The sequence below is a fragment of the Oncorhynchus clarkii genome, unplaced genomic scaffold (assembly GCF_045791955.1).
Source record: "Oncorhynchus clarkii lewisi isolate Uvic-CL-2024 unplaced genomic scaffold, UVic_Ocla_1.0 unplaced_contig_558_pilon_pilon, whole genome shotgun sequence".
NCBI lineage: Eukaryota > Metazoa > Chordata > Actinopteri > Salmoniformes > Salmonidae > Oncorhynchus > Oncorhynchus clarkii.
In genome coordinates this window covers 125,218-140,123 of record NW_027260877.1, presented here as the reverse complement: position 1 = coordinate 140,123, position 14,906 = coordinate 125,218, and the positions used below count along the sequence as shown (strand labels likewise).

Below are 14,906 nucleotides of genomic sequence, written 5' to 3'. Positions count from 1 at the left end.
CACTTCCTCAACCTAAACCGTTTCCTGGGTGAGAGGACACCATGCCCCTCATTTCTCATAGCATGTTGTACTGATCTTACAAACTTTCTAGGATCAGGAAAAAAAGCCTCAAGATTAACTTTTTTCCCCTTAGTCTCATTCAGGAACCTTGTCAGTTCTCTCAACGTGTACTTAGACCCCTCGGGTTGACTGGCTGTCAGCTCCGGGCCAATTGAAGAGGAGTCTGAAAAAAATAACTCCTCATCCTCTTCCTCAGACTCACTTTCCTCCTCTTCTCTATCTCCCACCCTGACCACCTGCCCTTTCTCTCTGGTTAGGGCCTCACCCACAGCAACAGGCAACATTTCCATGGTGCCTTTGTCCACACCCTTTTTCTTTTTCCTCTTGACACCCTCCTCCTCCCCCCCTAATCTCTTACACTTCCCCACTATACTCTCCTCATCCACTAGAATAACCTGACTAGACGCAGTATCATCTGCACCACCCTCCATAGCATGACTAGGGCCAGCCTCAGCTACACCACCCTCCATAGCATGACTAGGCCCAGCATCATCTGCACCACCCTCCATAGCATGACTAGGGCCAGCCTCAGCTACACCACCCTCCATAGCATGACTCGGCTCAGCATTATCTGCACCACCCTCCATAGCATGACTCGGCCCAGCATCATCTGCACCACCCTCCATAGCATGTCTAGGCCCAGCCTCAGCTACCCCACCATCTCTAGCCTGACTAGACCCAGCCTCTGCTTCTCCACCATCTCTAGCCTGACTAGACCCAGCCTCCACTATCCTACCATCTCTAGCCTGACTAGACCCAGCCTCTGCTTCTCCACCATCTCTAGCCTGACTAGACCCAGCCTCCACAACCCTACCATCTCTAGCCTGACTAGGCCCAGCCTCATCTACACCACCATCTCTAGACTGACTAGACCCAGGCTCTGCTATCTGCATCTCCTTACCCCCTGCATTTTGACCTCGATTTCCCCCACCTGCCGTTGTACCTTCACCTTGTCTATGGCCTTTATGTGGGCACGCAAAACTCTTGTGCCCCAAATCCCCACATTCAAAACACCGTAGACTATCTGTGCTGGCAAAACCGGCATAGAGCCCCTCCCCATGCCTCACTTTAAAATGCACATTTAGCTGTTGCTCATTATTGTTCAGAAACATAAACACTTGCCTCCTGAACGAAACAACGTGCTTAACGGCATCTGCCTGAAAACCTGCTGACAGTACACGGAAACCGCTAGCAAATTTACCAAAACGACTCAGCTCTTTCCTAATTTGATCATCCGTAATAAACGGAGGCAAATTTGCCACTACAACTCTTGTTGAAGGGGTAGAGAGAGGTGAAAATGACACCAACACATCCCTTACAAATATTCCGCTAGCAATTAGCCTACCGACCAAATTAGCCCTTTTCATGAACACAACCACAGCTTTGTTCATTCTAGAAGCAGAATGTATAAACTCAGCTCCTACCTGTTCACCGACCGCGAGCAGAACCTCCTCCACCTTAACTCCGTTCTCAGGAACACACCTGAATCCATGCTGTATCGACAGCGTCTCCTCCGCGCTAGGCTGAGAAGCCATTGCGCACACTACACCTTCCAACCCCCAGGAAAGTTACTCTGTCCTCTTCCACCCTAACTTTGAAAAAGAAAACCTTGGATACCGCTAAAAACAAATATTTCATTAACCCTCCACCATAGAAAATAACATGTAAATAAAAGAATCAAGAAAGTTAGTTAGGATAGAGCTTTCCACACCAAACACTCAAACTCCAAAAAACTCCCAGCATGCACCGAGAGAGAGAGAGAGAGAGAGAGAGAGAGAGAGAGAGAGAGAGAGAGAGAGCAGATGGCGAGAAGTGTGAGCGAGGGAGACAGAAGGAGGGATAGAGGGGAGAGGGCGGATAGAGTTCAGAGAAAATAAATCTAGCTTCTAGGCTGGTGGTGAAGGGAGCGGTCACACCATTGACTTTTCCCTCATTTAACAGTATGACAGTGAGGAACAGAGGTCAGGGGCTTCTCATGCACCATCATACTAGCACTGCAGTCTCTCTCTTACTCCCTCTCTCTGTACCTATCTCTCTCTCTCTGTACCCATCTCTCTCTCTCTGTACCTATCTCTCTTATTCCCTCTCTCTGTACCTATCTCTCTCTCTGTACCTATCTCTCTCTCTCTGTACCTATCTCTCTCTCTCTGTACCTATCTCTCTCACTCTGTACCTATCTCTCTCTCACTCTGTACCTATCTCTCTCTCTCTCTGTACCTATATCTCTCTTACTCCCTCTCTCTGTACCTATCTCTCTCTTATTCCCTCTCTCTGTACCCATCTCTCTCTTATTCCCTCTCTCTGTACCTATCTCTCTCTTACTCCCTCTCTCTGTACCCATCTCTCTCTTATTCCCTCTCTCTGTACCCATCTCTCTCTTATTCCCTCTCTCTGTACCTATCTCTCTCTTACTCCCTCTCTCTGTACCCATCTCTCTCTTATTCCCTCTCTCTGTACCCATCTCTCTCTTATTCCCTCTCTCTGTACCCATCTCTCTCTTATTCCCTCTCTCTGTACCCATCTCTCTCTTATTCCCTCTCTCTGTACCTATCAATTCAATTCAATTCAAGGGCTTTATTGGCATGGGAAACATGTGTTAACATTGCCAAAGCAAGTGAGGTAGACAACATACAAAGTGAATATATAAAGTGAAAAACAACAAAAATTAACAGTAAACATTACACATACAGAGGTTTCAAAACCTATCTCTCTCTTATTCCCTCTCTCTGTACCTATCTCTCTCTACCTATCTCGCTCTGTAAATATCTCTCACCCCTCTCTCTGTACCTATCTCTCTCTCTCTGTACCCATCTCTCTCACCCCTTCTCACACTCCACCTCAATCTACACATTCCCCTATCTCCGTCTCCCTCTCTCTCCCGGTCTCTCCTTTTCCAGGTGTAAATGTGTGAGGGCTGATATTTAAATGTGTTTGTGTGATGTATGATATTTACCCAATAAAGGGCTGAATTAGAATTGTCTCTCCGTCCCTCTCCCAGGCGGTGTATCTGGACCAGTTGCTGTCCTGTGTGGATGTTCTGTTGTCTGTGTGTGAGAAGGACTGTAGCTCGGTCAGTCTACAGCTGTTACAGGTGCTGGTTACTGTCCAGAGCCTCTCCACTGAGCCACAGCTCACTGACAAGGTAAGATGTGCTCACATACACACACATACAGTACATGGACACACACACGTATGTCTACACATCCATACATCAAACCCCAGCTCACTGCCCAGGTAAGACACACACACACACACACACACACACACACACACACATACACACAGCCTCACCCAGTGGCTCTAACGAGCAATCCCATTATCCTCTCTGTCTTCCAGGCAGGCCTCCCCTCCCCTGTGGGCTCAACGTTTATAACCATCCACCTCTCCTGTGTAACTACTCCTCTCCTTCTCTGCTCTGACATGTGGTGATCTAGAATGTTTTTAACATGTAACACTCTCTTTCCACCCCCCTCCTCCTTGTTTATTACAGCTGTGAGTATGTTTTGTATAGCGGGCCAGAGAAGCTATTTGAAGAATGTGAGTGTTAGCCCTGGTTCAAAGTGGGCACAGTGGAACTCGACAGTCTACTGTAATTACCCATTTAGTCAGAAATTGCACCTTTGGAGTGGAACTAGTTTAAACCGTTGCCGAGGGTGAAAGGAGGCGGTTTTGAGAGAGCGAGAGAATCAGCCCCATCTTTCCTCACGCCTGCTGCCATTACATGCCATGCGAGCGCCATCCTGCCGCGAAGGACACTCCTCGTCCGGGTAACTTGACCCAGAATAAAACAACAAAGAGAAGAGGCAGAGGAAACAGAACAGACTGTAAAAGCCCTGTGTTACGTCTTAGTTTAGTCGGTCTGTCTGGACTGTGTGCTAATAGCAGGTCTACGAGGAGAGGAGCGGGAAGTGGAGTTGCACTCTGGCCAACGGATGAATGACTGACCACTCAGTGGCCTTCTATGTCTGACTGTCTGTGTGTCTGTCTGCAGAAACGGTGTCCTGTTTGGAACTGGGAGGAAGAATAGGGACAGGGACATGTGGAGAAGGGGGGAAGGAGGGAGGGAGAGCATGGCCTGGGACATGTAGAGAAGGCGGGGAAGGAGGGAGGGAGAGCATGGCCTGGGACATGTAGAGAAGGGGGGAAGGAGGGAGGGAGAGCATGGCCTGGGACATGTAGAGAAGGAGGGAGGGAGAGCATGGCCTGGGACATGTAGAGAAGGAGGGAGGGAGAGCATGGCCTGGGACATGTAGAGAAGGGGGAGGGAGAGCATGGCCTGGGACATGTAGAGAAGGGGGGAAGGAGAGCATGGCCTGGGACATGTAGAGAAGGGGGGAAGGAGAGCATGGCCTGGGACATGTAGAGAAGGGGGAGGGAGAGCATGGCCTGGGACATGTAGAGAAGGGGGGAAGGAGAAAGGGAGAGCATTGCCTGGGACATGTAGAGAAGGGGGGACGGAGGGAGGGAGAGCATGGCCTGGGACATGTAGAGAAGGGGGGAAGGAGGGAGGGAGAGCATGGCCTGGGACATGTAGAGACGGGGGAGGGAGAGCATGGCCTGGGACATGTAGAGAAGGGGGGAAGGAGGGAGAGAGAGCATGGCCTGGGACATGTAGAGAAGTAGGGAGGGAGAGCATGGCCTGGGACATGTAGAGAAGGAGGGAGGGAGAGCATGGCCTGGGACATGTAGAGAAGGAGGGAGGGAGAGCATGGCCTGGGACATGTAGAGAAGGAGGGAGGGAAAGCATGGCCTGGGACATGTAGAGAAGGAGGGAGGGAGAGCATGGCCTGGGACATGTAGAGAAGGAGGGAGGGAGAGCATGGCCTGGGACATGTAGAGAAGGAGGGAGGGAGACCATGGCCTGGGACATGTAGAGAAGGGGGGAAGGAGAGCATGGCCTGGGACATGTAGAGAAGGAGGGAGGGAAAGCATGGCCTGGGACATGTAGAGAAGGAGGGAGGGAGAGCATGGCCTGGGACATGTAGAGAAGGAGGGAGGGAGAGCATGGCCTGGGACATGTAGAGAAGGAGGGAGGGAGACCATGGCCTGGGACATGTAGAGAAGGACGGAGGGAGAGCATGGCCTGGAACATGTAGAGAAGGAGGGAGGGAGAGCATGGCCTGGGACATTCCTGGACGTTGTTACACCTCCCAGGGGGAATGGCAACGTCAGTTTTCCCAGAAAATTATCTTCCAGTCGGGGTTTGTGGGGGTGGGGGGGGGGGGGTTGTTGGCTCCCTTCGCAGGGGGTTAACACTATTGACTCAAGAGGACAGTCAATCAGACAGTGTCCATCCCCGCCTCCCCTCAAGGGGACCATAACGCACCCCTCGAGGTCACTTCCTCTGTCCTGAAGAGACAACACTATGCTCACGCTCCTTTCTCTCACTCTGCTCATTTCCTCTCCGTTGATATTTATTGTGACTATGGGATGTATGCTTCCTGTTTGTTTTCTGTATGGGTACATGTGTTAGTGGTTTGATGTATAAGACTAAGAGCATATGAAGCACATTGTTTACAGCGTTTTTGGAGAGTTATTATTTTCATGGTAAAGTTACTGTTCATGCTTCTGTTTCCAGATGTAATCTAAACTTACAACACAGCCATTAACATTTTAATGGAATGTGTTGATCACTTTCTCTCACCTTCCCTTCCTGTTTCTCTCTCTCTCCTCTCCATCTCCCTCTCTCTGTCTCTCTCTCCTGTCTCTCTCCTCTCCATCTCCCTCTCTCTCTGTTTCTCTCTCTATCTCTCTCCTCTCCATCTCCCTCTCCATCTCCGTCTCTCTCTCCATCTCTCTCTCCATCTCTCTCTCTATCTCTCCATCTCTCTCGCTCTCTCTCTCCTCCGTCTCTCTCTCTCTCTCCTCTCCGTCTCTCTCTGTCTCTCTCCGTCTCTCTCTCCGTCTCTCTCTCTGTCTCTCTCTCTGTCTCTCTCTCTCTCTCTCTGTCTCTCTCTCTGTCTCTCTCTCTGTCTCTCTCTCTCTCTCTCTGTCTCTCTCTCTGTCTCTCTCCATCTCTCTCTCTGTCTCTCCATCTCTCTCTCTCCTCCCTCTCTCTCTCCTCTCAGGCAGAGCAGAGCGTAGTGTCTCTGTGTAAGGTCCAGGGTCTGGCTACAGTAGCTGACCTCTACAGGCAGCACATGGATCAGCTGCTCCAGTGGCTCTCAGCCTCTCAGAAGACCTGGACCAGCTACTCCCCCCAGAGACTGCAGCTCCAGGTCATCGCCACCCAATCAGGTGAGACTATAGGTCAGGCTTCTCCAAGCGTGTTCCTGGAGAGCCTACCCTCCTGTAGGTTTTAAATCCAACTCCACTTGTAACTAACCTGATTCAACTGATCAGATAGATATTAATTCAAATCAGGTGTGTTAGATTAGGGTTGGAGAGAACCTACAGGAACAGGGTTGAAGAGCTCTGCTGTCATGTGAGACTATTGCCGCATCGCTGGCCAATCAGGTGAGCATATAGCCACATTGCTGGCCAATCAGGTGAGAATACAGGTAAATTCTGTCCAATCAATCTGTAACCAACCCATTACTCTCCAAACAGTCATATCTGGCCAATCAGGTGAGACTAAAACCACATTATTGTCAGAATCATGTGAGACCAAAGGCAGAGAGGAAGAGGCGAAGCAAGAGGTTTTACTCCGCTCAAAATCTGTCCACGAAAATAAGCCAAAGAAGGGAGGAATTTTTGGTCAATGGGAGAGTGTTGAATTTGGTCAACAAAAAATGGAATTGCTCATTTGCTAAGTGAGGCTTATTCGATCAACTGAAGTTTCGGAACGGTTAGGTTGTTCCGAATTTACTGATATAAGTGGACACACGTTGCATTTACCCAACTTTGAAAAAAACAACTTTATATTGGAGTTGTTCCCGTTGTCATAGGGAGAGGACTCATCATGAATATAACCCGTTTTAGTGTGGATATTGCCATTGAGGACTTCCAGTATTTTAAAGTAGACAATTGGGTGGGGATTCCTATGATTTTGGAGCAATCAGCCAATGAAGAATAAGAAAATGGACTACTTTAAAATGGAAATGGCTTCAATGGTGCGGCCCTTGCGGTCACAGACTCTATAATGGCACAGATACAAAGATGAGTCATCTATCTCTATGGCCTGTTGTTCACATGCATATCTGCCCTCTCATTGGCTAGAATGGTTCCACCTGATCTCGCCGCCTCCACCCTGACTTCCATATTTGAGGACATGTATTTCTACTGTTAGTGCGGGTCACTTGACTATCTTGTCAATATAGTATACAATATTTGCTACATGTCATCGCTGGCCAGTCAGGTGAGACTATAGTCAAGCTATTACCTCCATGTTGTTTCCCCACCACTCCAATACCAGTTATAGAGTGGATATTGTCATTGAAGACAACCCTTCATTCCATACCAGCCAAACAGCCACCATCATAGATTTACACTGAACAAAAATATAAACACAGCAGGCGATCATTTCAAAGGTTTTACTGAGGTACAGTTCATATCAGGAAATCAGTCAGTTGAAGTACATTCATTAGACCCTAATCTATGGAATTCACATGACTGGGAATACAGATATGCATCTGTTAGTCACAACCAACAACAACAGAAAAGAAGGGGTGTGGATCAGAAAACCAGTCAGTATCTGGTGTGACCACCATTTGCCTCATGCAGTGCGACACATCTCCTTCACATAGAGTTGATCAGGCTGTTGATTGTGGCCTGTGGAATGTTGTCCCACTCCTCTACAATGGCTGTGTGAAGTTGCTACACCTGTCAGGAGGCTGGATTATCTTGGCAAAGGAGAAATACTCACTAACAGGAATGGAAACAAATGTTGGTATGTCCGTTCTATTCACTTTATTTCTACGCTGTCATCTACCCTTAAGACCTGTATGACTCTGAGACAAGTCAAAGACCTTTAACTCAAGTCCCCTTTAGAAACACTCACACAGACAGAAAGAGACTTGCCTGGTTACCCAAACTCCTTGCACCGGCAAAACATCACACCCATGGATGTTAGTTTCTTCTTCGCAATGAGTCTGTATCTGAGTACTTCCTCTACGGTCTGATTGGTCCCAGAAACCGATGGTTTGGGCCAGAGCCAGAACAAAAATGAGTCTGTATCTGAGTACCTCCTCTACGGTCTGATTGGTCCCAGAAACCGATGGTTTGGGCCAGAGCCAGAACAAAAATGAGTCTGTATCTGAGTACCTCCTCTACGGTCTGATTGGTCCCAGAAACCGATGGTTTGGGCCAGAGCCAGAACAAAAATGAGTCTGTATCTGAGTACCTCCTCTACGGTCTGATTGGTCCCAGAAACCGATGGTTTGGGCCAGAGCCAGAACAAAAATGAGTCTGTATCTGAGTACCTCCTCTACGGTCTGATTGGTCCCAGAAACCGATGGTTTGGGCCAGAGCCAGAACAAAAATGAGTCTGTATCTGAGTACCTCCTCTACGGTCTGATTGGTCCCAGAAACCGATGGTTTGGGCCAGAGCCAGAACAAAAATGAGTCTGTATCTGAGTACCTCCTCTACGGTCTGATTGGTCCCAGAAACCGATGGTTTGGGCCAGAGCCAGAACAAAAATGAGTCTGTATCTGAGTACCTCCTCTACGGTCTGATTGGTCCCAGAAACCGATGGTTTGGGCCAGAGCCAGAACAAAAATGAGTCTGTATCTGAGTACCTCCTCTACGGTCTGATTGGTCCCAGAAACCGATGGTTTGGGCCAGAGCCAGAACAAAAATGAGTCTGTATCTGAGTACCTCCTCTACGGTCTGATTGGTCCCAGAAACCGATGGTTTGGGTCAGAGCCAGAACAAAAATGTGTAAAGTGGCACTTTTAAAAATGTGTCATTGGCTTTGATACTCTGATGGTTAGAGATGGTCCAATCGCTGATGACTTGGTTTTGTACAACACCCCGCACTTTGATGTCACTACAAACCACTTGAATGGTGGCAGTCTGACTGAAATATGTAGCGAATGATAGCAGCAGAATAATTCAGTTTGAGGCATCTGGCAAGTCAGCAACATAACCTGCCATTATCCAGCTACACACAGAAAGCTTGTCATTAGAGCCAAGTTAGCTTAGTGACTAGGGTAAATCCCCCCCCCCCCCCCCACTCCCAGTCTGTCTCAGTCCAGGTTAGGGAGGGTTACAGGGCTCTGAACTCACTTTACGCATTACTTTACCCCTATCCCCCATAATCCTCCGACATTAGCACCTCCGACACACGTTCTTTCATCCCGGATTGCTCTCTCTTTCTCTCTTTCAATTCAATTTCAATTCAAGGGGCTTTATTGGCATGGGAAACATGTGTTAACATTGCCAAAGCAAGTGAGGTAGATAATATACAAAAGTGAAATAAACAATAAAATTAACAGTAAACATTATACATACCGAAGTTTCAAAACAATAAAGACATGGGTTGTATTTACAATGGTGTTTGTTCTTCACTGGTTGCCCTTTTCTTGTGGCAACAGGTCACAAATCTTGCTGCTGTGATGGCACACTGTGTTATTTCACCCAGTAGATATGGGTTTGTTTTCGAATTCTTTGTGGATCTGTGTAATCTGAGGGAAGTATGTGTCTCTAATATGGTCATACATTGGCCAGGAGGTTAGGAAGTGCAGCTCAGTTTCCACCTCATTTTGTGGGCAGTGTGCACATAGCCTGTCTTCTCTTGAGAGCCAGGTCTGTCTACGGCGGCCTTTCTCAATAGCAAGGCTATGCTCACTAAGTATGTACATAGTCAAAGCTTTCCTTAAGTTTGGGTCAGTCACAGTGGACAGGTATTCTGCCACTATGTACTCTCTGTTTAGGGTCAGTCACAGTGGTCAGGTATTCTGCCACTGTGTACTCTCTGTTTAGGGTCAGTCACAGTGGTCAGGTATTCTGCCACTGTGTACTCTCTGTTTAGGGTCAGTCAAAGTGGTCAGGTATTCTGCCACTGTGTACTCTCTGTTTAGGGTCCGTCACAGTGGTCAGGTATTCTGCCACTGTGTACTCTCTGTTTAGGGTCAGTCACAGTGGTCAGGTATTCTGCCACTGTGTACTCTCTGTTTAGGGTCAGTCACAGTGGTCAGGTATTCTGCCACTGTGTACTCTCTGTTTAGGGTCCGTCACAGTGGTCAGGTATTCTGCCACTGTGTACTCTCTGTTTAGGGTCAGTCACAGTGGTCAGGTATTCTGCCACTGTGTACTCTCTGTTTAGGGTCAGTCACAGTGGTCAGGTATTCTGCCACTGTGTACTCTCTGTTTAGGGTCCATCACAGTGGTCAGGTATTCTGCCACTGTGTACTCTCTGTTTAGGGTCAGTCACAGTGGTCAGGTATTCTGCCACTGTGTACTCTCTGTTTAGGGTCAGTCACAGTGGTCAGGTATTCTGCCACTGTGTACTCTCTGTTTAGGGTCCATCACAGTGGTCAGGTATTCTGCCACTGTGTACTCTCTGTTTAGGGTCAGTCACAGTGGTCAGGTATTCTGCCACTGTGTACTCTCTGTTTAGGGTCAGTCACAGTGGTCAGGTATTCTGCCACTGTGTACTCTCTGTTTAGGGTCAGTCACAGTGGTCAGGTATTCTGCCACTGTGTACTCTCTGCTTAGGGTCAGTCACAGTGGTCAGGTATTCTGCCACTGTGTACTCTCTGTTTAGGGTCAGTCACAGTGGTCAGGTATTCTGCCACTGTGTACTCTCTGTTTAGGGTCCGTCACAGTGGTCAGGTATTCTGCCACTGTGTACTCTCTGTTTAGGGTCAGTCACAGTGGTCAGGTATTCTGCCACTGTGTACTCTCTGTTTAGGGTCAGTCACAGTGGTCAGGTATTCTGCCACTGTGTACTCTCTGTTTAGGGTCCATCACAGTGGTCAGGTATTCTGCCACTGTGTACTCTCTGTTTAGGGTCAGTCACAGTGGTCAGGTATTCTGCCACTGTGTACTCTCTGTTTAGGGTCAGTCACAGTGGTCAGGTATTCTGCCACTGTGTACTCTCTGTTTAGGGTCCATCACAGTGGTCAGGTATTCTGCCACTGTGTACTCTCTGTTTAGGGTCAGTCACAGTGGTCAGGTATTCTGCCACTGTGTACTCTCTGTTTAGGGTCAGTCACAGTGGTCAGGTATTCTGCCACTGTGTACTCTCTGTTTAGGGTCAGTCACAGTGGTCAGGTATTCTGCCACTGTGTACTCTCTGTTTAGGGTCAGTCACAGTGGTCAGGTATTCTGCCACTGTGTACTCTCTGTTTAGGGTCCATCACAGTGGTCAGGTATTCTGCCACTGTGTACTCTCTGTTTAGGGTCAGTCACAGTGGTCAGGTATTCTGCCACTGTGTACTCTCTGTTTAGGGTCAGTCACAGTGGTCAGGTATTCTGCCACTGTGTACTCTCTGTTTAGGGTCCATCACAGTGGTCAGGTATTCTGCCACTGTGTACTCTCTGTTTAGGGTCAGTCACAGTGGTCAGGTATTCTGCCACTGTGTACTCTCTGTTTAGGGTCCGTCACAGTGGTCAGGTATTCTGCCACTGTGTACTCTCTGTTTAGGGTCAGTCACAGTGGTCAGGTATTCTGCCACTGTGTACTCTCTGTTTAGGGTCCGTCACAGTGGTCAGGTATTCTGCCACTGTGTACTCTCTGTTTAGGGTCAGTCACAGTGGTCAGGTATTCTGCCACTGTGTACTCTCTGTTTAGGGTCCATCACAGTGGTCAGGTATTCTGCCACTGTGTACTCTCTGTTTAGGGTCAGTCACAGTGGTCAGGTATTCTGCCACTGTGTACTCTCTGTTTAGGGTCAGTCACAGTGGTCAGGTATTCTGCCACTGTGTACTCTCTGTTTAGGGTCCGTCACAGTGGTCAGGTATTCTGCCACTATGTACTCTCTGTTTAGGGTCAGTCACAGTGGTCAGGTATTCTGCCACTGTGTACTCTCTGTTTAGGGTCCATCACAGTGGTCAGGTATTCTGCCACTGTGTACTCTCTGTTTAGGGTCAGTCACAGTGGTCAGGTATTCTGCCACTGTGTACTCTCTGTTTAGGGTCCGTCACAGTGGTCAGGTATTCTGCCACTGTGTACTCTCTGTTTAGGGTCAGTCACAGTGGTCAGGTATTCTGCCACTGTGTACTCTCTGTTTAGGGTCCGTCACAGTGGTCAGGTATTCTGCCACTGTGTACTCTCTGTTTAGGGTCAGTCACAGTGGTCAGGTATTCTGCCACTGTGTACTCTCTGTTTAGGGTCCATCACAGTGGTCAGGTATTCTGCCACTGTGTACTCTCTGTTTAGGGTCAGTCACAGTGGTCAGGTATTCTGCCACTGTGTACTCTCTGTTTAGGGTCAGTCACAGTGGTCAGGTATTCTGCCACTGTGTACTCTCTGTTTAGGGTCCGTCACAGTGGTCAGGTATTCTGCCACTATGTACTCTCTGTTTAGGGTCAGTCACAGTGGTCAGGTATTCTGCCACTGTGTACTCTCTGTTTAGGGTCAGTCACAGTGGTCAGGTATTCTGCCACTGTGTACTCTCTGTTTAGGGCCAGTCACAGTGGTCAGGTATTCTGCCACTGTGTACTCTCTGTTTAGGGTCCGTCACAGTGGTCAGGTATTCTGCCATTCTAGTTTGCTCTGTGTTTTTGTTAATTACTTGACACATTGGAAATAATTATCTTTTTGTTTTCTCGTGATTTGGTTGGGTCTAATTGTGTTGCTGTCCTGGGGCTTTGTGGGGTGTGTTTGTGATCAGAGCCCCAGGACCAGCTTGCTTAGGGGACTCTTCTCCAGGTTAATCTCTCTGTAGGTGATGGCTTTGTTATGGAAGGTTTGGGAATCACTTCCTTTTAGGTGGTTGTAGAATTTAACAATTATTTTCTGGATTTTGATAATTAGTGGGTATCGGCCTAATTCTGCTCTGCATGCATTATTTGGTGTTCTACGTTGTACACGGGGGATATTTTTGCAGAATTCTGCGTGCAGAGTCTCAATTTGGTGTTTGTCCCATTTTGTGAAATCTTGTTTGGTGAGCGGACCCCAGACCTCACAACCATAAAGGGCAATGGGCTCTATGACTGATTCAAGTATTTTTAGCAAGATCCTAATTGGTATGTTGAATTTTATGTTCCTTTTGATGGCATAGAATGCCCTTCTTGCCTTGTCTCTCTCTCTGTCTCCGTCTCTCTCTCTCTCTGTCTATCTCTCTGTCTCTCTCTCTCTCTGTTTCTCTCGCTCTCTCTGTCTGTCTCCGTCTCTCTCTCTCACACACCACACACTTGCACTCCAGACCTATACACTCTTAGAAAAAAGGGTTCTTTGGCTGTCCCCATGTAGAACCCTCTATGGAATTGTTTCTACATGGAACCCAAAATAGAACCCCTTTAGGTTTGTCTGTATAATTCTAATAATAGAGAAGTTCTTTTTGTTCTTTAGTTTTATAGTTGTACTGTTATTCATGCTTAATCAGGACCAATAGATTTACACAGATATTTATCAGATGATAGTAACAGGATGTACTGAACAGGTATTTGAGGTTTCTGCTCTGATTGTATGAGAACAGCAATAAACAGCTGTAGTATGTCCTCTAGTCCCCTAAGCCTCCAGTCATAACTGACCAGTCCATTCTAAGCTTACGGTCAGACCCCCCCAGTCTTTGTGTGGTTATTTTTAAAATACTCCCTACAAAGCCCCTCGCCATTCCGGGGTTAACTTTTCACCTTTCTGGCCACTATGCCAAAGCATTCTGGGAATATGGGCCTGGGAGCCAAAGACATGCTATAGATTATAGCATCTATTAGTGGATGTTTGAGATCTGAGAATATCCCATTCTCTTAGTCATAGTCTGGTCTCACCTTCTGACTGCTGTTTGTCAGACATAAACTTTGTCCTCCCATTTCCTCTTCACACTGGCATTGCTCCTCTTTTCCGTACGTGTGTGTGTGGATCCCTGCGTTTGTGTATGTGTTTGTCCGTAAATGTCCCTGCGTTTTTGTGTGTGTCTCTGCATGCACGTGTGTGTGAGTGTGTGTGTGTGTTCCTTCACTGTCTCTGGTCTGGCACCCTCTGGCCCTGTAAAAATAAATCCCCTCTGTGTCTGTGTGCCTCCACCACACCACACACTGCCAGGTGAGCAGGGCAGGACACTGTGGTCAACTGGCTGTGTACTAGGGATCATTTTAGAGGAATCCAGCCTAGCTGACCCTCTCATTTCAGCAGTGAGTTAGTGTGAAGAGGCCTTGAGATGTCTGCTCTGGTCTGACACCTTCACCCTGTCTGTGGCACCGTTTTGATTCGCACAGTCCTGCTGTGTGACATCTTTCCATTTTGTTCTCTCTCTCTGTCTCTGTCTCTCTCTCTGTCTCTGTCTCTCTCTCCCTCTCTCTCTCCCTCTCTCGCTCCCTCTCTCTCTCTCTCTCTCTCTCTCTGTCTCTCTCTCTGTCTCTCTCTCTGTCTCTCTCTCTGTCTCTCTCTCTGTCTCTCTCTCTGTCTCTCTCTCTCTGTCCCTCTCTCTCTGTCCCTCTCTCTCTGTCCCTCTCTCTCTGTCCCTCTCTCTCTCTCTCTCTCTCTCTCTCTCTCTCTCTCTGTCTCTCTCTGTCTCTCTCTCTGTCTCTCTCTCTGTCTCTCTCTCTCTCTCCCTCTCTCCCTCTCTCCTTCCTTCCCTCTCTCTCTCTCTCTCTCCCTCTCTGTCTCTCTCCCTCTCCCTCTCTCTGTCTCTCCCTCTCTCTCTCCCTATCTCCCTCTCTCTCTCCCTCTCTCCCTCCCTCTCTCCCTCCCTCTCTCTCCCTCTCTCTCCTCTCTCTATCTCCCTCTCTCCTTACCCTCCATTGCCTTGTTCTCTCTTTCTCTCCCTCTCTTTATCTGCTTATTGGGGGAAGTCCGTTC

The 14,906-nt window shown here is 48.1% G+C and overlaps 1 protein-coding gene across 1 annotated transcript in view; it reads left to right on the top strand.

The window, feature by feature from the left end:
• The window catches only part of LOC139402045 (dynein axonemal assembly factor 5-like), a 69,629-nt gene that overhangs the window by 36,480 nt on the left and 18,243 nt on the right, over nt 1–14,906 (top strand). Inside the window, exons 7-8 of the mRNA XM_071146099.1 lie at nt 3,059–3,202; nt 6,129–6,297. Of these exons, the coding sequence (XP_071002200.1) occupies nt 3,059–3,202; nt 6,129–6,297 (313 nt within the window). The remainder of the gene's footprint in view (nt 1–3,058; nt 3,203–6,128; nt 6,298–14,906) is intronic.